At 40.8% G+C, this 27,278-nt stretch overlaps 1 protein-coding gene across 1 annotated transcript in view; it reads right to left on the bottom strand.

Annotated features, from left to right (window-relative positions):
- The window catches only part of myg1 (myg1 exonuclease), a 108,897-nt gene extending 91,694 nt beyond the window's left edge, over nt 1-17,203 (bottom strand). Inside the window, exon 1 of the mRNA XM_087985770.1 lies at nt 17,003-17,203. Coding sequence (XP_087841896.1) covers nt 17,003-17,188 — 186 coding nt within the window. The 5' untranslated portion in view covers nt 17,189-17,203. The remainder of the gene's footprint in view (nt 1-17,002) is intronic.
- Nucleotides 17,204-27,278: the final 10,075 nt, after the last annotated feature.

Below are 27,278 nucleotides of genomic sequence, written 5' to 3'. Positions count from 1 at the left end.
AGGAACGTTACACTTTGAACACTGTAATATTTTCATATCGGACGTTGGATATTTTTAGGAATGTTACACATTGAACACTGTAATATTTTCATATCGGACGTTGGATATTTTTAGGAACGTTACACATTGAACACTGTAATATTTTCATATCGGACGTTGGATATTTTTAGGAACATTACACATTGAACACTGTAATATTTTCATATCGGGCGTTGGATATTTTTAGGAACGTTACACATTGAACACTGTAATATTTTCATATCGGACGTTGGATATTTTTAGGAACATTACACATTGAACACTGTAATATTTTCATATCGGGCGTTGGATATTTTTAGGAACGTTACACATTGAACACTGTAATATTTTCATATCGGACGTTGGATATTTTTAGGAAGGTTACACTTTGAACACTGTAATATTTTCATATCGGACGTTGGATATTTTTAGGAACGTTACACTTTGAACACTGTAATATTTTCATATCGGACGTTGGATATTTTTAGGAACGTTACACATTGAACACTGTAATATTTTCATATCGGACGTTGGATATTTTTAGGAACATTACACATTGAACACTGTAATATTTTCATATCGGGCGTTGGATATTTTTAGGAACGTTACACATTGAACACTGTAATATTTTCATATCGGACGTTGGATATTTTTAGGAAGGTTACACTTTGAACACTGTAATATTTTCATATCGGACGTTGGATATTTTTAGGAACGTTACACATTGAACACTGTAATATTTTCATATCGGACGTTGGATATTTTTAGGAAGGTTACACATTGAACACTAATATTTTCATATCGGACGTTGGGTATTTTTAGGAACGTTACACATTGAACACTGTAATATTTTCATATCGGACGTTGGGTATTTTTAGGAACGTTACACATTGAACACTGTAATATTTTCATATCGGACGTTGGGTATTTTTAGGAACGTTACACTTTGAACACTGTAATATTTTCATATCGGACGTTGGGTATTTTTAGGAACGTTACACATTGAACACTGTAATATTTTCATATCAGACGTTGGATATTTTTAGGAACGTTACACATTGAACACTGTAATATTTTCATATCGGACGTTGGATATTTTTAGGAACGTTACACATTGAACACTGTAATATTTTCATATCGGGCGTTGAATATTTTTAGGAACGTTACACATTGAACACTGTAATATTTTCAGATCGGACGTTGGATATTTTTAGGAACGTTACACATTGAACACTGTAATATTTTCATATCGGACGTTGGATATTTTTAGGAACGTTACACATTGAACACTGTAATATTTTCATATCGGACGTTGGATATTTTTAGGAACGTTACACATTGAACACTAATATTTTCATATCGGACGTTGGGTATTTTTAGGAACGTTACACATTGAACACTGTAATATTTTCATATCGGACGTTGGGTATTTTTAGGAACGTTACACATTGAACACTGTAATATTTTCATATCGGACGTTGGATATTTTTAGGAACGTTACACTTTGAACACTGTAATATTTTCATATCGGACGTTGGGTATTTTTAGGAACGTTACACATTGAACACTGTAATATTTTCATATCGGACGTTGGGTATTTTTAGGAACGTTACACATTGAACACTGTAATATTTTCATATCGGACGTTGGATATTTTTAGGAACGTTACACATTGAACACTGTAATATTTTCATATCGGACGTTGGATATTTTTAGGAACGTTACACTTTGAACACTGTAATATTTTCATATCGGGCGTTGGATATTTTTAGGAACGTTACACTTTGAACACTGTAATATTTTCATATCGGGCGTTGGATATTTTTAGGAACGTTACACTTTGAACACTGTAATATTTTCATATCGGACGTTGGATATTTTTAGGAACGTTACACATTGAACACTGTAATATTTTCATATCGGGCGTTGGGTATTTTTAGGAACGTTACACTTTGAACACTGTAATATTTTCATATCGGACGTTGGGTATTTTTAGGAACGTTACACATTGAACACTGTAATATTTTCATATCGGACGTTGGATATTTTTAGGAACGTTACACATTGAACACTGTAATATTTTCATATCGGACGTTGGATATTTTTAGGAACGTTACACTTTGAACACTGTAATATTTTCATATCGGACGTTGGGTATTTTTAGGAACGTTACACATTGAACACTGTAATATTTTCATATCGGACGTTGGATATTTTTAGGAACGTTACACTTTGAACACTGTAATATTTTCATATCGGACGTTGGATATTTTTAGGAACGTTACACATTGAACACTGTAATATTTTCATATCGGACATTGGATATTTTTAGGCACGTTACACATTGATCACTGTAATATTTTCATATCGGACGTTGGATATTTTTAGGAATGTTACACTTTGAACACTGTAATATTTTCATATCGGGCGTTGGATATTTTTAGGAACGTTACACAGTGAACACTGTAATATTTTCATATCGGACGTTGGATATTTTTAGGAACATTGCACATTGAACACTAATATTTTCATATCGGACGTTGGATATTTTTAGGAACGTTACACATTGAACACTAATATTTTCATATCGGACGTTGGATATTTTTAGGAACGTTACACATTGTACACTGTAATATTTTCATATCGGGCGTTGGATATTTTTAGGAACGTTACACAGTGAACACTGTAATATTTTCATATCGGACGTTGGGTATTTTTAGGAACGTTACACATTGAACACTGTAATATTTTCATATCGGGCGTTGGATATTTTTAGGAACGTTACACTTTGAAAACTGTAATATTTTCATATCGGGCGTTGGATATTTTTAGGAACGTTACACAGTGAACACTGTAATATTTTCATATCGGACGTGGATATTTTTAGGAACGTTACACATTGAACACTAATATTTTCATATCGGACGTTGGATATTTTTAGGAATGTTACGCTTTGAACACTGTAATATTTTCATATCGGACGTTGGATATTTTTAGGAACGTTACACTTTGAACACTGTAATATTTTCATATCGGACGTTGGGTATTTTTAGGAACGTTACACATTGAACACTGTAATATTTTCATATCGGACGTTGGATATTTTTAGGAACGTTACACTTTAAGCACTGTAATATTTTCATATCGGACGTTGGATATTTTTAGGAATGTTACGCTTTGAACACTGTAATATTTTCATATCGGACGTTGGATATTTTTAGGAACGTTACACATTGAACACTGTAATATTTTCATATCGGACGTTGGATATTTTTAGGAACGTTACACATTGAACACTGTAATATTTTCATATCGGACGTTGGATATTTGTAGGAACGTTACACTTTGAACACTGTAATATTTTCATATCGGACGTTGGATATTTTTAGGAAGGTTACACATTGAACACTGTAATATTTTCATATCGGACGTTGGATATTTTTAGGAACGTTACACATTGAACACTAATATTTTCATATCGGACGTTGGATATTTGTAGGAACGTTACACTTTGGACACTGTAATATTTTCATATCAGACGTTGGATATTTTTAGGAACGTTACACATTGAACACTGTAATATTTTCATATCGGACGTTGGATATTTTTAGGAACGTTACACATTGAACACTGTAATATTTTCATATCGGACATTGGATATTTTTAGGAACGTTACACTTTAAACACTGTAATATTTTCATATCGGACGTTGGATATTTTTAGGAACGTTACACATTGAACACTGTAATATTTTCATATCGAACGTTGGATATTTTTAGGAACGTTACACTTTGAACACTGTAATATTTTCATATCAGTCGTTGGATATTTTTAGGAACGTTACACAGTGAACACTGTAATATTTTCATATCGGACGTTGGGTATTTTTCGGAACGTTACACATTGAACACTGTAATATTTTCATATCGGACGTTGGATATTTTTAGGAACGTTACACTTTGAACACTGTAATATTTTCATATCGGACGTTGAATATTTTTAGGAACGTTACACAGTGAACAGTGTAATATTTTCATATCGGACGTTGGGTATTTTTAGGAACGTTACACATTGAACACTGTAATATTTTCATATCGGATGTTGGGTATTTTTAGGAACGTTACACATTGAACACTGTAATATTTTCATATCGGACATTGGATATTTTTAGGCACGTTACACATTGATCACTGTAATATTTTCATATCGGATGTTGGATATTTTTAGGAACGTTACACATTGAACACTGTAATATTTTCATATCGGGCGTTGGATATTTTTAGGAACGTTACACAGTGAACACTGTAATATTTTCATATCGGACGTTGGATATTTTTAGGAACATTGCACATTGAACACTAATATTTTCATATCGGACGTTGGATATTTTTAGGAACGTTACACATTGAACACTAATATTTTCATATCGGACGTTGGATATTTTTAGGAACGTTACACATTGTACACTGTAATATTTTCATATCGGGCGTTGGATATTTTTAGGAACGTTACACAGTGAACACTGTAATATTTTCATATCGGACGTTGGGTATTTTTAGGAACGTTACACATTGAACACTGTAATATTTTCATATCGGGCGTTGGATATTTTTAGGAACGTTACACTTTGAAAACTGTAATATTTTCATATCGGGCGTTGGATATTTTTAGGAACGTTACACAGTGAACACTGTAATATTTTCATATCGGACGTGGATATTTTTAGGAACGTTACACATTGAACACTAATATTTTCATATCGGACGTTGGATATTTTTAGGAATGTTACGCTTTGAACACTGTAATATTTTCATATCGGACGTTGGATATTTTTAGGAACGTTACACTTTGAACACTGTAATATTTTCATATCGGACGTTGGGTATTTTTAGGAACGTTACACATTGAACACTGTAATATTTTCATATCGGACGTTGGATATTTTTAGGAACGTTACACTTTAAGCACTGTAATATTTTCATATCGGACGTTGGATATTTTTAGGAATGTTACGCTTTGAACACTGTAATATTTTCATATCGGACGTTGGATATTTTTAGGAACGTTACACATTGAACACTGTAATATTTTCATATCGGACGTTGGATATTTTTAGGAACGTTACACATTGAACACTGTAATATTTTCATATCGGACGTTGGATATTTGTAGGAACGTTACACTTTGAACACTGTAATATTTTCATATCGGACGTTGGATATTTTTAGGAAGGTTACACATTGAACACTGTAATATTTTCATATCGGACGTTGGATATTTTTAGGAACGTTACACATTGAACACTAATATTTTCATATCGGACGTTGGATATTTGTAGGAACGTTACACTTTGGACACTGTAATATTTTCATATCAGACGTTGGATATTTTTAGGAACGTTACACATTGAACACTGTAATATTTTCATATCGGACGTTGGATATTTTTAGGAACGTTACACATTGAACACTGTAATATTTTCATATCGGACATTGGATATTTTTAGGAACGTTACACTTTAAACACTGTAATATTTTCATATCGGACGTTGGATATTTTTAGGAACGTTACACATTGAACACTGTAATATTTTCATATCGAACGTTGGATATTTTTAGGAACGTTACACTTTGAACACTGTAATATTTTCATATCAGTCGTTGGATATTTTTAGGAACGTTACACAGTGAACACTGTAATATTTTCATATCGGACGTTGGGTATTTTTCGGAACGTTACACATTGAACACTGTAATATTTTCATATCGGACGTTGGATATTTTTAGGAACGTTACACTTTGAACACTGTAATATTTTCATATCGGACGTTGAATATTTTTAGGAACGTTACACAGTGAACAGTGTAATATTTTCATATCGGACGTTGGGTATTTTTAGGAACGTTACACATTGAACACTGTAATATTTTCATATCGGATGTTGGGTATTTTTAGGAACGTTACACATTGAACACTGTAATATTTTCATATCGGACGTTGGATATTTTTAGGAACGTTACACATTGAACACTGTAATATTTTCATATCGGACGTTGGGTATTTTTAGGAACGTTACACATTGAACACTGTAATATTTTCATATCGGACGTTGGATATTTTTAGGAACGTTACACATTGAACACTGTAATATTTTCATATCGGACGTTGGATATTTTTAGGAACGTTACACATTGAACACTGTAATATTTTCATATCGGACGTTGGATATTTTTAGGAACGTTACACATTGTACACTGTAATATTTTCATATCGGACGTTGGATATTTTTAGGAACGTTACACATTGAACACTGTAATATTTTCATATCGGACGTTGGATATTTTTAGGAACGTTACACTTTGAACACTGTAATATTTTCATATCGGACGTTGGATATTTTTAGGAACGTTACACATTGAACACTGTAATATTTTCATATCGGACATTGGATATTTTTAGGAACGTTACACAGTGAACACTGTAATATTTTCATATCGGACGTTGGGTATTTTTCGGAACGTTACACATTGAACACTGTAATATTTTCATATCGGACGTTGGATATTTTTAGGAACGTTACACTTTGAACACTGAAATATTTTCATATCGGACGTTGAATATTTTTAGGAACGTTACACAGTGAACAGTGTAATATTTTCATATCGGACGTTGGGTATTTTTAGGAACGTTACACATTGAACACTGTAATATTTTCATATCGGATGTTGGGTATTTTTAGGAATGTTACGCTTTGAACACTGTAATATTTTCATATCGGACGTTGGATATTTTTAGGAACGTTACACTTTGAACACTGTAATATTTTCATATCGGACGTTGGATATTTTTAGGAACATTACACTTTAAGCACTGTAATATTTTCATATCGGACGTTGGATATTTTTAGGAACGTTACACATTGAACACTGTAATATTTTCATATCGGACGTTGGATATTTTTAGGAACGTTACACATTGAACACTGTAATATTTTCATATCGGACGTTGGATATTTTTAGGAACGTTACACATTGAACACTGTAATATTTTCATATCGGACGTTGGATATTTTTAGGAACGTTACACATTGAACACTGTCATATTTTCATATCGGACGTTGGATATTTTTAGGAAGGTTACACATTGAACACTGTAATATTTTCATATCGGACGTTGGATATTTTTAGGAACGTTACACATTGAACACTGTAATATTTTCATATCGGACGTTGGATATTTTTAGGAACGTTACACTTTGAACACTGTAATATTTTCATATCAGACGTTGGATATTTTTAGGAACGTTACACATTGAACACTGTAATATTTTCATATCGGACGTTGGATATTTTTAGGAACGTTACACATTGAACACTGTAATATTTTCATATCGGACGTTGGATATTTTTAGGAACGTTACACAGTGAACACTGTAATATTTTCATATCGGACGTTGGATATTTTTAGGAACGTTACACATTGAACACTGTAATATTTTCATATCGGACGTTGGATATTTTTAGGAACGTTACACATTGAACACTGTAATATTTTCATATCGGACGTTGGGTATTTTTAGGAATGTTACACTTTAAACACTGTAATATTTTCATATCGGACGTTGGATATTTTTAGGAACGTTACACATTGAACACTGTAATATTTTCATATCGAACGTTGGATATTTTTAGGAACGTTACACTTTGAACACTGTAATATTTTCATATCAGACGTTGGATATTTTTAGGAACGTTACACAGTGAACACTGTAATATTTTCATATCGGACGTTGGATATTTTTAGGAACGTTACACAGTGAACACTGTAATATTTTCATATCGGACGTTGGGTATTTTTAGGAACGTTACACATTGAACACTGTAATATTTTCATATCGGACGTTGGATATTTTTAGGAACGTTACACTTTGAACACTGTAATATTTTCATATCGGGCGTTGGATATTTTTAGGAACGTTACACATTGAACACTGTAATATTTTCATATCGGGCGTTGGGTATTTTTAGGAACGTTACACATTGAACACTGTAATATTTTCATATCGGACGTTGAATATTTTTAGGAACGTTACACTTTGAACACTGTAATATTTTCATATCGGACGTTGGGTATTTTTAGGAACGTTACACATTGAACACTGTAATATTTTCATATCGGATGTTGGGTATTTTTAGGAACGTTACACATTGAACACTGTAATATTTTCATATCGGGCGTTGGGTATTTTTAGGAACGTTACACATTGAACACTGTAATATTTTCATATCGGATGTTGGGTATTTTTAGGAACGTTACACATTGAACACTGTAATATTTTCATATCGGGCGTTGGGTATTTTTAGGAACGTTACACATTGAACACTGTAATATTTTCATATCGGACGTTGGATATTTTTAGGAACGTTACACTTTGAACACTGTAATATTTTCATATCGGACGTTGGGTATTTTTAGGAACGTTACACATTGAACACTGTAATATTTTCATATCGGACGTTGGATATTTTTAGGAACGTTACACTTTGAACACTGTAATATTTTCATATCGGACGTTGGGTATTTTTAGGAACGTTACACATTGAACACTGTAATATTTTCATATCGGACGTTGGATATTTTTAGGAACGTTACACATTGAACACTGTAATATTTTCATATCGGGCGTTGGATATTTTTAGGAACGTTACACAGTGAACACTGTAATATTTTCATATCGGACGTTGGATATTCTTAGGAACGTTACACTTTGAACACTGTAATATTTTCATATCGGATGTTGGATATTTTTAGGAACGTTACACATTGAACACTGTAATATTTTCATATCGGACGTTGGATATTTTTAGGAACGTTACACTTTGAACACTGTAATATTTTCATATCGGACGTTGGATATTTTTAGGAACGTTACACATTGAACACTGTAATATTTTCATATCGGACGTTGGATATTTTTAGGAACGTTACACTTTGAACACTGTAATATTTTCATATCGGACGTTGGGTATTTTTAGGAACGTTACACATTGAACACTGTAATATTTTCATATCGGACGTTGGATATTTTTAGGAACGTTACACATTGAACACTGTAATATTTTCATATCGGGCGTTGGATATTTTTAGGAACGTTACACAGTGAACACTGTAATATTTTCATATCGGACGTTGGATATTTTTAGGAACGTTACACATTGAACACTAATATTTTCATATCGAACGTTGGATATTTTTAGGAACATTACACATTGAACACTAATATTTTCATATCGGACGTTGGATATTTTTAGGAACGTTACACATTGAACACTGTAATATTTTCATTTCGGACGTTGGATATTTTTAGGAACGTTACACATTGAACACTGTAATATTTTCATATCGGGCGTTGGATATTTTTAGGAAGGTTACACATTGAACACTGTAATATTTTCATATCGGACGTTGGATATTTTTAGGAACGTTACACATTGAACACTAATATTTTCATATCGGACGTTGGATATTTTTAGGAACGTTACACATTGTACACTGTAATATTTTCATATCGGGCGTTGGATATTTTTAGGAACGTTACACAGTGAACACTGTAATATTTTCATATCGGACGTTGGATATTTTTAGGAACGTTACACATTGAACACTGTAATATTTTCATATCGGACATTGGATATTTTTAGGCACGTTACACATTGATCACTGTAATATTTTCATATCGGACGTTGGATATTTTTAGGAACGTTACACATTGAACACTAATATTTTCATATCGGACGTTGGATATTTTTAGGAACGTTACACATTGTACACTGTAATATTTTCATATCGGGCGTTGGATATTTTTAGGAACGTTACACAGTGAACACTGTAATATTTTCATATCGGACGTTGGGTATTTTTAGGAACGTTACACATTGAACACTGTAATATTTTCATATCGGGCGTTGGATATTTTTAGGAACGTTACACTTTGAAAACTGTAATATTTTCATATCGGGCGTTGGATATTTTTAGGAACGTTACACATTGAACACTGTAATATTTTCATATCGGGCGTTGGATATTTTTAGGAACGTTACACAGTGAACACTGTAATATTTTCATATCGGACGTTGGGTATTTTTAGGAACGTTACACATTGAACACTGTAATATTTTCATATCGGGCGTTGGATATTTTTAGGAACGTTACACTTTGAACACTGTAATATTTTCATATCGGACGTTGGATATTTTTAGGAACGTTACGCATTGAACACTGTAATATTTTCATATCGGACGTTGGATATTTTTAGGAACGTTACACATTGAACACTGTAATATTTTCATATCGGACGTTGGATATTTTTAGGAACTTTACACTTTGAACACTGTAATATTTTCATATCGGACGTTGGATATTTTTAGGAACGTTACACATTGAACACTGTAATATTTTCATATCGGACGTTGGATATTTTTAGGAACGTTACACATTGAACACTGTAATATTTTCATATCGGACGTTGGATATTTTTAGGAACGTTACACTTTGAACACTGTAATATTTTCATATCGGACGTTGGATATTTTTAGGAACGTTACACATTGAACACTGTAATATTTTCATATCGGACGTTGGATATTTTTAGGAACGTTACACTTTGAACACTGTAATATTTTCATATCGGACGTTGGATATTTTTAGGAACGTTACACATTGAACACTGTAATATTTTCATATCGGACGTTGGGTATTTTTAGGAACGTTACACATTGAACACTGTAATATTTTCATATCGGACGTTGGATATTTTTAGGAACGTTACACATTGAACACTGTAATATTTTCATATCGGACGTTGGATATTTTTAGGAACGTTACACATTGAACACTGTAATATTTTCATATCAGACGTTGGGTGTTTTTAGGAACGTTACACATTGAACACTGTAATATTTTCATATCGGACGTTGGATATTTTTAGGAATGTTACACATTGAACACTGTAATATTTTCATATCGGACGTTGGATATTTTTAGGAACGTTACACATTGAACACTGTAATATTTTCATATCGGACGTTGGATATTTTTAGGAATGTTACACATTGAACACTGTAATATTTTCATATCGGACGTTGGGTATTTTTAGGAATGTTACACATTGAACACTGTAATATTTTCATATCGGACGTTGGGTATTTTTAGGAACGTTACACATTGAACACTGTAATATTTTCATATCGGATGTTGGATATTTTTAGGAACGTTACACATTGAACACTGTAATATTTTCATATCAGACGTTGGGTGTTTTTAGGAACGTTACACATTGAACACTGTAATATTTTCATATCGGACGTTGGATATTTTTAGGAATGTTACACATTGAACACTGTAATATTTTCATATCGGACGTTGGATATTTTTAGGAACGTTACACATTGAACACTGTAATATTTTCATATCAGGCGTTGGATATTTTTAGGAACGTTACACATTGAACACTGTAATATTTTCATATCGGACGTTGGATATTTTTAGGAACGTTACACTTTGAACACTGTAATATTTTCATATCGGACGTTGGGTATTTTTAGGAACGTTACACATTGAACACTGTAATATTTTCATATCGGACGTTGGATATTTTTAGGAACGTTACACATTGTACACTGTAATATTTTCATATCGGACGTTGGATATTTTTAGGAACGTTACACATTGAACACTGTAATATTTTCATATCGGACGTTGGATATTTTTAGGAACGTTACACATTGTACACTGTAATATTTTCATATCGGACGTTGGATATTTTTAGGAACGTTACACATTGAACACTGTAATATTTTCATATCGGACGTTGGATATTTTTAGGAACGTTACACATTGAACACTGTAATATTTTCATATCGGATGTTGGATATTTTTAGGAACGTTACACTTTGTACACTGTAATATTTTCATATCGGACGTTGGATATTTTTAGGAACGTTACACATTGAACACTGTAATATTTTCATATCGGACGTTGGATATTTTTAGGAACGTTACACTTTGAACACTGTAATATTTTCATATCGGACGTTGGATATTTTTAGGAACGTTACACTTTGAACACTGTAATATTTTCATATCGGACGTTGGATATTTTTAGGAACGTTACGCATTGAACACTGTAATATTTTCATATCGGACGTTGGATATTTTTAGGAACGTTACACATTGTACACTGTAATATTTTCATATCGGACGTTGGATATTTTTAGGAACGTTACGCATTGAACACTGTAATATTTTCATATCGGACGTTGGATATTTTTAGGAACTTTACACTTTGAACACTGTAATATTTTCATATCGGACGTTGGATATTTTTAGGAACGTTACACATTGAACACTGTAATATTTTCATATCGGACGTTGGATATTTTTAGGAACGTTACACATTGAACACTGTAATATTTTCATATCGGACGTTGGATATTTTTAGGAACGTTACACTTTGAACACTGTAATATTTTCATATCGGACGTTGGATATTTTTAGGAACGTTACACATTGAACACTGTAATATTTTCATATCGGACGTTGGATATTTTTAGGAACGTTACACATTGAACACTGTAATATTTTCATATCGGACGGATATTTTTAGGAACGTTACACTTTGAACACTGTAATATTTTCATATCGGACGTTGGATATTTTTAGGAACGTTACACATTGAACACTGTAATATTTTCATATCGGGCGTTGGGTATTTTTAGGAACGTTACACATTGAACAGTGTAATATTTTCATATCGGACGTTGGATATTTTTAGGAACTTTACACTTTGAACACTGTAATATTTTCATATCGGACGTTGGATATTTTTAGGAACGTTACACTTTGAACACTGTAATATTTTCATATCGGACGTTGGATATTTTTAGGAACATTACACATTGAACACTGTAATATTTTCATATCGGGCGTTGGATATTTTTAGGAACATTACACATTGAACACTGTAATATTTTCATATCGGACGTTGGATATTTTTAGGAACGTTACACTTTGAACACTGTAATATTTTCATATCGGACGTTGGGTATTTTTAGGAACGTTACACATTGAACACTGTAATATTTTCATATCGGGCGTTGGATATTTTTAGGAACATTACACATTGAACACTGTAATATTTTCATATCGGACGTTGGATATTTTTAGGAACGTTACACATTGAACACTGTAATATTTTCATATCGGACGTTGGATATTTTTAGGAACGTTACACTTTGAACACTGTAATATTTTCATATCGGACGTTGGATATTTTTAGGAACATTACACTTTGAACACTGTAATATTTTCATATCGGACGTTGGATATTTTTAGGAACGTTACACATTGAACACTGTAATATTTTCATATCGGACGTTGGATATTTTTAGGAACATTACACATTGAACACTGTAATATTTTCATATCGGACGCTGGATATTTTAATATGATTTTTACATTTAACATTTTAATATTTTTATAGTTGAAACTTTAAATATTTTCATATCTTTAACATTTTAACATATTTATATTTTTAACATTTTAACCTTTTTATGTTTTTAACTTTAAACGTTTAAATATTTTAATATATTTAACATTTTCATTGTTTTAATTTTTAACTTAACATTTTTATATTTTTAATTTTTAAAAAAATTGTACATTTTTATATTAACATTTTAAATATTTTTATATGTTACATATAATTTTAATATTTTATATATTTTTTATATATTTTATTAATTTTTATAAATTTTATATTAATTTTATACATTTTTCATACATTTTATAGTAATTTTCATAAAGTTTATATGAATTTTATATATTTTTTATAAATTTTGTGTTTTCATAATTTTTTAAATAAATTTTATTAATTTTACATATTTTTCATAAATCTATGCTAAATTTTATATAAATTGCATAAATTTTATATACTTTATATGAATTTTCATAAGTTTTATAGTTTTTATAAATTTTATATGAATTTTTCATATATTTTATATATTTTTTATAAATTTTATGTGAATTCACAAATTTTATATATTTTTATAAATTTTATAATTTTCATAAATTTTGTGTTAATTTTATATATTTCACACATTTATGCTAATTTTTATAAATTTTATATAAATTTCATAAATTTTACATTTATAAATGTTATTAATTTTCATAAATTTTATGTATTTTTAATAAATTTTATATGAATTTTATATATTTTCCATAAATTTATACTAATTTCTATAAATCTTATATAAATTTCATAAATGTTATATATTTTTATAAATTTTATATGAATTTTCATAAATTATATATATTTTTAAATAAATTTTATATGAATTTTCATATTTGGTCATAAAATTTATATACTTTTAATAAAATTTATGAATTTTTATAAATTTTATATATTTTTTATAAATTCAGATTTTACATGAATTTTCATAAATTTTATTTTTTATACATTTTATATTAATTTTCATAAATTTTATATATTTTTAAATAAATTTTATATGAATTTTCATATTTTTATATATTTTTCATAAATTTTGTATTAATTTTCATAAATTCATACTAACTTTTATAAATTTTATATAAATTTCATACCTTTTACATACATTAATACATTTTATATGAACTTTCATATTTGATCATAAAATGTATATGCTTTTTAATAAAAATGTATAAATTTAATGAATTTTCATAAATTTTATTTTTTAAATATTTTTTTATAATAATTTTTATATAATGTATATATACTGTTTGTATAATATTTTATTACGTATATATAATGTTTGTTTATATACTATATAATGTATATATACTGTATATATAACATATATACTGTATACATAATGTATATATACTGTATATATAATGTTTATATACTATATATACAATGTTTATATAATATTTACATAATGTTTATATAATGGATATATGGTTGTTAATATAATATTTATATAATGTACATATACTGTATATATCCTGTTTATATATGTATATATGTTTGTTTATATAATGCATATATACTGTTTGTGTACTGCATATATGTGTATATAGAATGTATATATAGTGTATATGTGTATATGTATAAATAAAACCTCAGACCGTGTTTAATGTGTATATAATGTATACATAATGTATATATACTGTATATATAATGTATATACAATACCTCAGACCATGTTTAATGTATATATACTGTGTATATAATGTATATATAATACCTCAGACTGTGTTTAATATATATATATATACACACACACTGTATATATACTGTATATAATACCTCAGACCGTGTTTAATGTATATATACTGTATATGCAATACCTCAGACCGTGTTTAACGTATATATAATGCATATAATACCTCAGACCGTTTAATGTATATATACTATATATAATGTATATATAATACCTCAGACCGTGTTTAATGTATATATACTGTATATATAATGTATAATACCTCGGACCGTGTTTAATGTATATATACTGTATATATATGATGTATATACAATACCTCAGACCGTGTTTAACATATTTATAATGTATATATAATACCTCAGACCGTGTTTAACGTATATATAATACCTCAGACTGTGTTTAATGCATATATACTGTGCATGTAATGTATATATAATACCTCAGACCATGCTTAATGTATATATACTGTATATGTAATGTATATATAATACCTCAGACCGTGTTTAACGTATATGTAATAACTCAGACCGTGTTTAACGTATATATAGCGTGTATATACTGTATATAATACCCCAGACCGTGTTTAATGTATATATAACATATATATACTGTATATATAATACCCCAGACCGTGTTTAACGTATATATAATACCCCAGACCGTGTTTAACGTATATATAATACTTCAGACCGTGTTTAATGTATATATAATGTATATATACTGTATATATAATACCCCAGACCGTGTTTAACGTATATATAATACCCCAGACCGTGTTTAATGTATATATAACGTATATGTAACGTATCTATAATACCCCAGACCGTGTTTAACATATATATATAATACCCCAGACCGTGTTTAACATATATATAACGTATATATAATACCCCAGACCGTATTTAATGTATATATAACGTATATGTACTGTATATGTAATACCTCAGACTGTGTTTAATGTATATATAACGTATATATAATACCCCAGACCGTGTTTAATGTATATATAACATATATATACTGTATATATAATACCTCAGACCGTGTTTAATGTATATGTAACGTATCTATAATACCCCAGAAAGTGTTTAATGTATATATAACGTATATGTAACGTATCTATAATACCCCAGACCGTGTTTAACGTATATATAATGTATATATAATACCTCAGACCGTGCTTAATGTATATATAACGTATATATATATACTGTATATATAATACCCCAGACCGTGTTTAACATATATATAATACCCCAGACCGTGTTTAATGTATATATAACGTATATGTAACGTATCTATAATACCCCAGACCATGTTTAACGTATATATAATGTATATATAATACCCCAGACTGTGTTTAATGTGTATCTAACGTATATATACTGTATATATAATACCTCAGACCGTGTTTAATGTATATGTAACGTATCTATAATACCCCAGACCGTGTTTAATGTATATATAATGTATATATAATACCCCAGACCGTGTTTAACGTATATATTATGTATATATAATACCCCAGACCGTGTTTAACGTATATATAATGTATATATAATACCCCAGACCGTGTTTAATGTATATATAACGTATATACACTGTATATATAATACCCCAGACCGTGTTTAACGTATATATAACGTATATATACAGTATATATAATACCCCAGACCGTGTGTAACGTATATATAACCTATATATAACACTCTGGCCTGTGTTGATAAAAACCTGATATTGGGGCAGGACCCGCAGCAGGAAACAGGCCACAGCCTCGTCGCAGTGGAAGGTCCCCCCGTGGGTCCCGATCCGAACTCGAGGCCGAGGCTTCAGCCCAGGACTAGGCCCCGAGCCCGAGACACACCGACCTCCCGCCGCCGCCGCCATCGCCCGGAACCTCAGCACGTGGGGGACCATTTACAGCGACGGACGACACCTGCGGGGCGGCCCGGACCGAACCGGCGCCGGACCAACCGGAACTTCCGGTTTCTCTCCGCCGTCCCATTTGCCTCCAGCTGCGGGCAGGGCGGCCATCTTTGATGTTGGCGGCGCGTTTGACGGAGGGCGGCCATCTTTGATGCTGGAGGTCTCCCACCCCCTCCACGTGGTATCGGCCATCTTTGATGCTGGTGCGTTCCTGCCTCTGCCAGTATATGACGGGCGTGTCGGCCATCTTTGGTACTGGCGGTAGTTCTATTCATTCTGTGTTTCAGAGTCAGACAATATCCCCAAACACCTCACCCTGTCCCCCAGTGTGTCCCTGTCCCTGTGTCTGTCCCTCAGTGTGTCCCTGTCCCCCAGTGTGTCCCTGTGTCTGTCCCTCAGTGTGTCCCTGTCCCCCAGTGTGTCCCTGTCCCTGAGTGTGTCTCTGTCTCCCAGTGTGTCCCTGTCCCTCAGTGTGTCCCTGTCCCTGTCCCTGTCCCCCAGTGTGTCCCTGTCCCTGAGTGTGTCTCTGTCTCCCAGTGTGTCCCTGTCCCTCAGTGTGTCCCTATCCCTGTCCCCCAGTGTGTCCCTGTCCCCCAGTGTGTCCCTGTCCCTGTCCCCCAGTGTGTCCCTGTCCCTGTGTCTGTCCCTCAGTGTGTCCCTGTCCCTGAGTGTGTCTCTGTCTCCCAGTGTGTCCCTGTCCCTCAGTGTGTCCCTATCCCTGTCCCCCAGTGTGTCCCTGTCCCCCAGTGTGTCCCTGTCCCCCAGTGTGTCCCTGTCCCTGTCCCCCAGTGTGTCCCTGTCCCTGAGTGTGTCTCTGTCCCCCAGTGTGTCCCTGTCCCTCAGTGTGTCCCTATCCCTGTCCCCCAGTGTGTCCCTGTCCCTCAGTGTGTCCCTGTCCCCCAGTGTGTCCCTATCCCTGTCCCCCAGTGTGTCCCTGTCCCTCAGTGTGTCCCTGTCCCTGTCCCCCAGTGTGTCCCTGTCCCCCAGTGTGTCCCTGTCCCTCAGTGTGTCCCTGTCCCTCAGTGTGTCCCTATCCCTGTCCCTGAGTGTGTCCCTGTCCCTCAGTGTGTCCCTATCCCTATCCCTCAGTGTGTCCCTGTCCCTCAGTGTCCCTGTCCCTCAGTGTGTCCCTGTCCCTGTGTGTGTCCCTGTCTCTCTCTCTGTCCCTCAGTGTGTCCCTGTCCCTGAGTGTGTCCCTGTCCCTCAGTGTGTCCCTGTCCCTCAGTGTGTCCCTGTCTCTGTCCCTCAGTGTGTCCCTGTCCCTCAGTGTGTCTCTGTCCCTCTGTCCGTCAGTGTGTCCCTGTCCCTCAGTGTGTCCCTGTCTCTCTCTCTGTCCCTGTCCCTCAGTGTGTCCCTGTCCCTCAGTGTGTCCCTGTCCCTCTCTCTCTGTCCCTCAGTGTGTCCCTGTCTCTCTCTCTCTGTCCCTGTCTCTCTCTCTGTCCCTGTCCCTCAGTGTGTCCCTGTCCCTGTCTCTCTCTGTCCCTCAGTGTGTCCCTGTCCCTGTCTCTCTGTTCCTCAGTGTGTCCCTGTCCCTCTCTCTCTGTCCCTCAGTGTGTCCCTGTCTCTCTCTCTGTCCCTGTCCCTCTGTGTGTCCCTGTCCCTCTCTCTGTCCCTCAGTATGTCCCAGTCCCTGTCTCTCTGTCCCTCAGTGTGTCCCTGTCCCTGTCTCTCTCTGTCTCTCAGTGTGTCCCTGTCCCTCTCTGTCCCTCAGTGTGTCCCTGTCCCTGTCTCTCTCTGTCCCTCAGTGTGTCCCTGTCCCTGTGTCTCTCTGTCCCTCAGTGTGTCCCTGTCCCTCTCTCTCTGTCCCTCAGTGTGTCCCTGTCCCTCTGTGTGTCCCTGTCCCTGTCTCTCTGTCCCTCAGTGTGTCCCTGTCCCTGTCTCTCTCTGTCCCTCAGTGTGTCCCTGTCCCTGTGTCTCTCTGTCCCTCAGTGTGTCCCTGTCCCTCTCTCTCTGTCCCTCAGTGTGTCCCTGTCCCTCTGTGTGTCCCTGTCCCTCTCTCTGTCCCTCTGTGTCCCTGTCTCTCTCTGTCCGTCAGTGTGTCCCTGTCTCTCTCTGTCCCTCAGTGTGTCCCAGTCCCTGTGTCTCTCTGTCCCTCAGTGTGTCCCAGTCCCTGTCTCTCTGTCCCTCAGTGTGTCCCTGTCCCTCTCTCTGTCCCTCAGTATGTCCCAGTCCCTGTCTCTCTGTCCCTGTCCCTGTGTCTCTCTGTCCCTCAGTGTGTCCCTGTCCCTCTGTCCGTCAGTGTGTCCCTGTCTCTCTCTCTGTCTCTCAGTGTGTCCCTGTCCCTGTGTCTCTCTGTCCGTCAGTGTGTCCCTGTCCCTGTCTCTCTGTCCCTCAGTGTGTCCCAGTCCCTGTCTCTCTGTCCCTCAGTGTGTCCCTGTCCCTCTCTCTGTCCCTCAGTGTGTCCCTGTCCCTGTCTCTCTGTCCGTCAGTGTGTCCCTGTCCCTGTCTCTCTCTGTCTCTCAGTGTGTCCCTGTCCCTGTCTCTCTCTGTCCCTCAGTGTGTCCCTGTCCCTCTCTCTCTGTCCCTCAGTGTGTCCCTGTCCCTCTCTCTCTGTCCCTCAGTGTGTCCCAGTCCCTGTCTCTCTCTGTCTCTCAGTGTGTCCCAGTCCCTGTCTCTCTGTCCCTCAGTGTGTCCCAGTCCCTGTCTCTCTGTCCCTCAGTGTGTCCCAGTCCCTGTCTCTCTGTCCCTCAGTGTGTCCCTGTCCCTGTGTCTCTCTGTCCCTCAGTGTGTCCCTGTCCCTCTCTCTCTGTCCCTCAGTGTGTCCCTGTCCCTGTCTCTCTCTGTCCCTCAGTGTGTCCCAGTCCCTGTCTCTCTCTGTCTCTCAGTGTGTCCCAGTCCCTGTCTCTCTGTCCCTCAGTGTGTCCCAGTCCCTGTCTCTCTGTCCCTCAGTGTGTCCCTGTCCCTGTGTCTCTCTGTCCCTCAGTGTGTCCCTGTCCCTCTCTCTCTGTCCCTCAGTGTGTCCCTGTCCCTGTCCCTGTCTCTCTCTGTCCCTCAGTGTGTCCCAGTCCCTGTCTCTCTCTGTCTCTCAGTGTGTCCCAGTCCCTGTCTCTCTGTCCCTCAGTGTGTCCCTGTCCCTCTCTCTCTGTCCCTCAGTGTGTCCCTGTCCCTGTCTCTCTCTGTCCCTCGGTGTGTCCCTGTCTCTCTCTGTCCCTCAGTGTGTCCCTGTCCCTGTCTCTCTGTCCCTCAGTGTGTCCCTGTCCCTGTGTCTCTCTGTCCGTCAGTGTGTCCCTGTCCCTCTCTCTCTCTGTCCCTCAGTGTGTCCCTGTCCCTGTCTCTCTGTCCCTCAGTGTGTCCCTGTCTCTCTCTGTCCCAGTCCCTGTCTCTCTGTCCCTCAGTGTGTCCCTGTCCCTGTCTCTCTGTCCCTCAGTGTGTCCCTGTCTCTCTCTGTCCCAGTCCCTGTCTCTCTCTGTCCCTCAGTGTGTCCCTGTCCCTGTCTCTCTGTCCGTCAGTGTGTCCCTGTCCCTGTCTCTCTGTCCCTCAGTGTGTCCCAGTCCCTGTCTCTCTGTCCCTCAGTGTGTCCCTGTCCCTCTCTCTCTCTCTGTCCCTCAGTGTGTCCCTGTCCCTGTCTCTCTGTCCGTCAGTGTGTCCCTGTCCCTGTCTCTCTGTCCCTCAGTGTGTCCCTGTCTCTCTCTGTCCCAGTCCCTGTCTCTCTGTCCCTCAGTGTGTCCCAGTCCCTGTCTCTCTGTCCCTCAGTGTGTCCCTGTCCCTGTCTCTCTCTCTGTCCCTCAGTGTGTCCCTGTCCCTCTCTCTGTCCCTCAGTATGTCCCTGTCCCTGTCTCTCTGTCCCTCAGTGTGTCCCTGTCCCTGTCTCTCTCTCTGTCCCTCAGTGTGTCCCTGTCCCTGTGTCTCTCTGTCCCTCAGTATGTCCCAGTCCCTGTCTCTCTGTCCCTCAGTGTGTCCCTGTCCCTGTGTCTCTCTGTCCCTCAGTGTGTCTCTGTCCCTCTGTCCGTCAGTGTGTCCCTGTCCCTCAGTGTGTCCCTGTCTCTCTCTCTGTCCCTGTCCCTCAGTGTGTCCCTGTCCCTCAGTGTGTCCCTGTCCCTCTCTCTCTGTCCCTCAGTGTGTCCCTGTCTCTCTCTCTCTGTCCCTGTCTCTCTCTCTGTCCCTGTCCCTCAGTGTGTCCCTGTCCCTGTCTCTCTCTGTCCCTCAGTGTGTCCCTGTCCCTGTCTCTCTGTTCCTCAGTGTGTCCCTGTCCCTCTCTCTCTGTCCCTCAGTGTGTCCCTGTCTCTCTCTCTGTCCCTGTCCCTCTGTGTGTCCCTGTCCCTCTCTCTGTCCCTCAGTATGTCCCAGTCCCTGTCTCTCTGTCCCTCAGTGTGTCCCTGTCCCTGTCTCTCTCTGTCTCTCAGTGTGTCCCTGTCCCTCTCTGTCCCTCAGTGTGTCCCTGTCCCTGTCTCTCTCTGTCCCTCAGTGTGTCCCTGTCCCTGTGTCTCTCTGTCCCTCAGTGTGTCCCTGTCCCTCTCTCTCTGTCCCTCAGTGTGTCCCTGTCCCTCTGTGTGTCCCTGTCCCTGTCTCTCTGTCCCTCAGTGTGTCCCTGTCCCTGTCTCTCTCTGTCCCTCAGTGTGTCCCTGTCCCTGTGTCTCTCTGTCCCTCAGTGTGTCCCTGTCCCTCTCTCTCTGTCCCTCAGTGTGTCCCTGTCCCTCTGTGTGTCCCTGTCCCTCTCTCTGTCCCTCTGTGTCCCTGTCTCTCTCTGTCCGTCAGTGTGTCCCTGTCTCTCTCTGTCCCTCAGTGTGTCCCAGTCCCTGTGTCTCTCTGTCCCTCAGTGTGTCCCAGTCCCTGTCTCTCTGTCCCTCAGTGTGTCCCTGTCCCTCTCTCTGTCCCTCAGTATGTCCCAGTCCCTGTCTCTCTGTCCCTGTCCCTGTGTCTCTCTGTCCCTCAGTGTGTCCCTGTCCCTCTGTCCATCAGTGTGTCCCTGTCTCTCTCTCTGTCTCTCAGTGTGTCCCTGTCCCTGTGTCTCTCTGTCCGTCAGTGTGTCCCTGTCCCTGTCTCTCTCTGTCTCTCAGTGTGTCCCTGTCCCTGTGTCTCTCTGTCCGTCAGTGTGTCCCTGTCCCTGTCTCTCTGTCCCTCAGTGTGTCCCAGTCCCTGTCTCTCTGTCCCTCAGTGTGTCCCTGTCCCTCTCTCTGTCCCTCAGTGTGTCCCTGTCCCTGTCTCTCTGTCCGTCAGTGTGTCCCTGTCCCTGTCTCTCTCTGTCTCTCAGTGTGTCCCTGTCCCTGTCTCTCTCTGTCCCTCAGTGTGTCCCTGTCCCTCTCTCTCTGTCCCTCAGTGTGTCCCTGTCCCTCTCTCTCTGTCCCTCAGTGTGTCCCAGTCCCTGTCTCTCTCTGTCTCTCAGTGTGTCCCAGTCCCTGTCTCTCTGTCCCTCAGTGTGTCCCAGTCCCTGTCTCTCTGTCCCTCAGTGTGTCCCTGTCCCTGTGTCTCTCTGTCCCTCAGTGTGTCCCTGTCCCTCTCTCTCTGTCCCTCAGTGTGTCCCTGTCCCTGTCTCTCTCTGTCCCTCAGTGTGTCCCAGTCCCTGTCTCTCTCTGTCTCTCAGTGTGTCCCAGTCCCTGTCTCTCTGTCCCTCAGTGTGTCCCAGTCCCTGTCTCTCTGTCCCTCAGTGTGTCCCTGTCCCTGTGTCTCTCTGTCCCTCAGTGTGTCCCTGTCCCTCTCTCTCTGTCCCTCAGTGTGTCCCTGTCCCTGTCTCTCTCTGTCCCTCAGTGTGTCCCAGTCCCTGTCTCTCTCTGTCTCTCAGTGTGTCCCAGTCCCTGTCTCTCTGTCCCTCAGTGTGTCCCTGTCCCTCTCTCTCTGTCCCTCAGTGTGTCCCTGTCCCTGTCTCTCTCTGTCCCTCGGTGTGTCCCTGTCTCTCTCTGTCCCTCAGTGTGTCCCTGTCCCTGTCTCTCTGTCCCTCAGTGTGTCCCTGTCCCTGTGTCTCTCTGTCCGTCAGTGTGTCCCTGTCCCTCTCTCTCTCTGTCCCTCAGTGTGTCCCTGTCCCTGTCTCTCTGTCCCTCAGTGTGTCCCTGTCTCTCTCTGTCCCAGTCCCTGTCTCTCTGTCCCTCAGTGTGTCCCTGTCCCTGTCTCTCTGTCCCTCAGTGTGTCCCTGTCTCTCTCTGTCCCAGTCCCTGTCTCTCTCTGTCCCTCAGTGTGTCCCTGTCCCTGTCTCTCTGTCCGTCAGTGTGTCCCTGTCCCTGTCTCTCTGTCCCTCAGTGTGTCCCAGTCCCTGTCTCTCTGTCCCTCAGTGTGTCCCTGTCCCTCTCTCTCTCTCTGTCCCTCAGTGTGTCCCTGTCCCTGTCTCTCTGTCCCTCAGTGTGTCCCTGTCCCTGTCTCTCTGTCCCTCAGTGTGTCCCAGTCCCTGTCTCTCTGTCCCTCAGTGTGTCCCTGTCCCTCTCTCTCTCTCTGTCCCTCAGTGTGTCCCTGTCCCTCTCTCTCTGTCCCTCAGTGTGTCCCTGTCCCTCTCTCTCTCTCTGTCCCTCAGTGTGTCCCTGTCTCTCTCTGTCCCAGTCCCTGTCTCTCTGTCCCTCAGTGTGTCCCTGTCCCTGTCTCTCTGTCCCTCAGTGTGTCCCTGTCTCTCTCTGTCCCAGTCCCTGTCTCTCTCTGTCCCTCAGTGTGTCCCTGTCCCTGTGTCTCTCTGTCCCTCAGTGTGTCCCTGTCCCTGTCTCTCTGTCCGTCAGTGTGTCCCTGTCCCTGTCTCTCTGTCCCTCAGTGTGTCCCTGTCTCTCTCTGTCCCAGTCCCTGTCTCTCTGTCCCTCAGTGTGTCCCAGTCCCTGTCTCTCTGTCCCTCAGTGTGTCCCTGTCCCTGTCTCTCTCTCTGTCCCTCAGTGTGTCCCTGTCCCTCTCTCTGTCCCTCAGTATGTCCCTGTCCCTGTCTCTCTGTCCCTCAGTGTGTCCCTGTCCCTGTCTCTCTCTCTGTCCCTCAGTGTGTCCCTGTCCCTCTCTCTGTCCCTCAGTATGTCCCTGTCCCTGTCTCTCTGTCCCTCAGTGTGTCCCTGTCCCTGTCTCTCTCTCTGTCCCTCAGTGTGTCCCTGTCCCTGTGTCTCTCTGTCCCTCAGTATGTCCCAGTCCCTGTCTCTCTGTCCCTCAGTGTGTCCCTGTCCCTGTGTCTCTCTGTCCCTCAGTGTGTCTCTGTCCCTCTGTCCGTCAGTGTGTCCCTGTCTCTCTCTCTGTCTCTCAGTGTGTCCCTGTCCCTGAGTCTCTCTGTCCCTCAGTATGTCCCTGTCCCTGTCTCTCTGTCCGTCAGTGTGTCCCTGTGTCTCTCTGTCCCTCAGTGTGTCCCAGTCCCTGTCTCTCTGTCCCTCAGTGTGTCCCTGTCCCTGTGTCTCTCTGTCCGTCAGTGTGTCCCTGTCCCTCTTTGTCCCTCAGTGTCTCTGTCCCTGTCTCTCTCTGTCCCTCAGCGTGTCCGTGTCCCTGTATATCTCTGTCCCTCAGTGTGTCCCTGTCCCTCTGTCCGTCAGTGTGTCCCTGTCTCTCTCTGTCCCTCAGTGTGTCCCTGTCTCTCTCTGTCCCTCAGTGTGTCCCAGTCCCTGTCTCTCTGTCTCTCAGTGTGTCCCTGTCCCTGTGTCTCTCTGTCCCTCAGTGTGTCCCTGTCCCTGTCTCTCTGTCCCTCAGTGTGTCCCTGTCCCTGTCTCTCTCTGTCTCTCAGTGTGTCCCTGTCTCTCTCTGTCCCTCAGTGTGTCCCTGTCCCTGTCTCTCTGTCCGTCAGTGTGTCCCTGTCCCTGTGTCTCTCTGTCCCTCAGTGTGTCCCAGTCCCTGTCTCTCTGTCCCTCAGTGTGTCCCTGTCCCTGTGTCTCTCTGTCCGTCAGTGTGTCCCTGTCCCTCTTTGTCCCTCAGTGTGTCTCTGTCCCTGTCTCTCTCTGTCCCTCAGCGTGTCCGTGTCCCTGTATATCTCTGTCCCTCAGTGTGTCCCTGTCCCTCTGTCCGTCAGTGTGTCCCTGTCTCTCTCTGTCTCTCAGTGTGTCCCTGTCCCTGTGTCTCTCTGTCCCTCAGTGTGTCCCTGTCTCTCTGTCTCTCAGTGTGTCCCTGTCCCTGTCTCTCTCTGTCCCTCAGTGTGTCCCTGTCCCTGTGTCTCTCTGTCCCTCAGTGTGTCCCTGTCCCTGTCTCTCTCTGTCTCTCAGTCTGTCCCTGTCCCTGTCTCTCTCTGTCCCTCAGTGTGTCCCTGTCTCTCTCTCTCTGTCCCTCAGTGTGTCCCTGTCCCTGTCTCTCTCTGTCTCTCAGTGTGTCCCTGTCCCTGTCTCTCTCTGTCCCTCAGTGTGTCCCTGTCTCTCAGTGTGTCCCTGTCCCTGTGTCTCTCTGTCTCTCAGTGTGTCCCTGTCCCTGTGTCTCTCTGTCCCTCAGTGTGTCCCTGTCCCTGTCTCTCTCTGTCCCTCAGTGTGTCCCTGTCCCTCTCTCTCTGTCCCTCAGTGTGTCCCTGTCCCTGTCTCTCAGTGTGTCCCTGTCTCTCTCTGTCCCTCAGTGTGTCCCTGTCCCTGTGTCTCTCTCTGTCCCTCAGTGTGTCCCTGTCCCTCTCTCTCTCTCTGTCCCTCAGTGTGTCCCTGTCCCTCTCTCTCTGTCCCTCAGTGTGTCCCTGTCCCTGTCTCTCTGTCCCTCAGTGTGTCCCTGTCCCTGTCTCTCTCTCTGTCCCTCAGTGTGTCCCTGTCCCTGTCTCTCTGTCCCTCAGTGTGTCCCTGTCCCTGTCTCTCTCTCTGTCCCTCAGTGTGTCCCTGTCCCTGTCTCTCTCTCTGTCCCTCAGTGTGTCCCTGTCCCTGTCTCTCTGTCCCTCAGTGTGTCCCTGTCCCTGTCTCTCTGTCCCTCAGTGTGTCCCTGTCCCTGTCTCTCTCTCTGTCCCTCAGTGTGTCCCTGTCCCTCTCTCTCTGTCCCTCAGTGTGTCTCTGTCCCTGTCTCTCTGTCCCTCAGTGTGTGTGTGTCCCTGTCTCTGTTTGTGTGTGTGTGTCCCTCTCCCTGTCTCAGTGCGTCTGTCTGTGTCCCTGTCCCTGTCTCAGTGTGTGTGTGTGTCCCTCTCCCTGTCTCAGTGCATCTGTCTGTGTCCCTGTCTCAGTGTGTGTGTGTGTCCCTGTCTCATTGTGTGTCTGTGTCCCTGTCTCATTGTGTGTGTGTGTGTGTCTGTGTTCCTGTCTCTGTGTGTGTGTCTGTATTCCTGTCCCTGTGTGTGTGTGTCCCTGTCCTGTCTCAGTGTGTGTGTGTCTGTGTCCCTGTCTGTGTGTGTCCCTGTCTGTGTGTGTGTCCCTGTGTGTGTGTGTCCGTCCCTGTCCGTGTCTCAGTGCGTCTGTCTGTGTCCCTGTCCCTGTCTGTGTGTGTGTCTGTGACCCTGTCTGTGTATCCCGGTCTCTGTGTGTGTCTGTGTCCCTGTCTGTGTGTGTCCCTGTCCCTGTCTCAGTACGTCTTACTGTGTCCCTGTCTGTGTGTGTGTGTCCCTATCCGTGTGTGTGTGTCCCTGTCTCTGTGTGTGTGTCCCTGTCCCTGTCTCAGTACGTCTTACTGTGTCCCTATCCGTGTGTGTGTGTCCCTGTCTGTGTGTGTGTGTCCCTGTCCCTGTCTCAGTACGTCTTACTGTGTCCCTGTCTGTCCCTGTGTGTGTGTGTCCCTGTCTCTGTGTGTGTCCCTGTCTCAGTACGTCTTACTGTGTCCCTGTCTGTGTGTGTGTGTCCCTGTCTGTGTGTGTCCCTGTCCCTGTCTCAGTACGTCTTACTGTGTCCCTGTCTGTGTGGGTGTGTCCCTGTCTGTGTGTGTCCCTGTCCCTGTCTCAGTACGTCTTACTGTGTCCCTGTCCGTGTGTGTGTCCCTGTCTGTGTGTGTCCCTGTCCCTGTCTCAGTACGTCTTACTGTGTCCCTGTCTGTGTGGGTGTGTCCCTGTCTGTGTGTGTCCCTGTCCCTGTCTCAGTACGTCTTACTGTGTCCCTGTCCGTGTGTGTGTCCCTGTGTGTGTGTGTCCCTGTCCCTGTCTCAGTACGTCTGACTGTGTCCCTGTCCCTGTGTGTGTGTCCCTGTGTGTGTGTCCCTGTGTGTGTGTGTCCCTGTGTGTGTGTGTCCCTGTGTGTGTGTCCCTGTGTGTGTGTGTCCCTGTGTGTGTGTCCCTGTGTGTGTGTGTCCCTGTGTGTGTGTGTCCCTGTCCCTGTCTCAGTAC

This window comes from Chiloscyllium plagiosum, unplaced genomic scaffold (genome assembly GCF_037043375.1).
Source record: "Chiloscyllium plagiosum isolate Xiang-an unplaced genomic scaffold, Cpla_swu_hap1 HiC_scaffold_236, whole genome shotgun sequence".
Lineage (NCBI taxonomy): Eukaryota > Metazoa > Chordata > Chondrichthyes > Orectolobiformes > Hemiscylliidae > Chiloscyllium > Chiloscyllium plagiosum.
The sequence above is the reverse complement of the archived record's forward strand: the minus strand, read 5'-3'. Positions and strand labels throughout refer to the sequence as shown.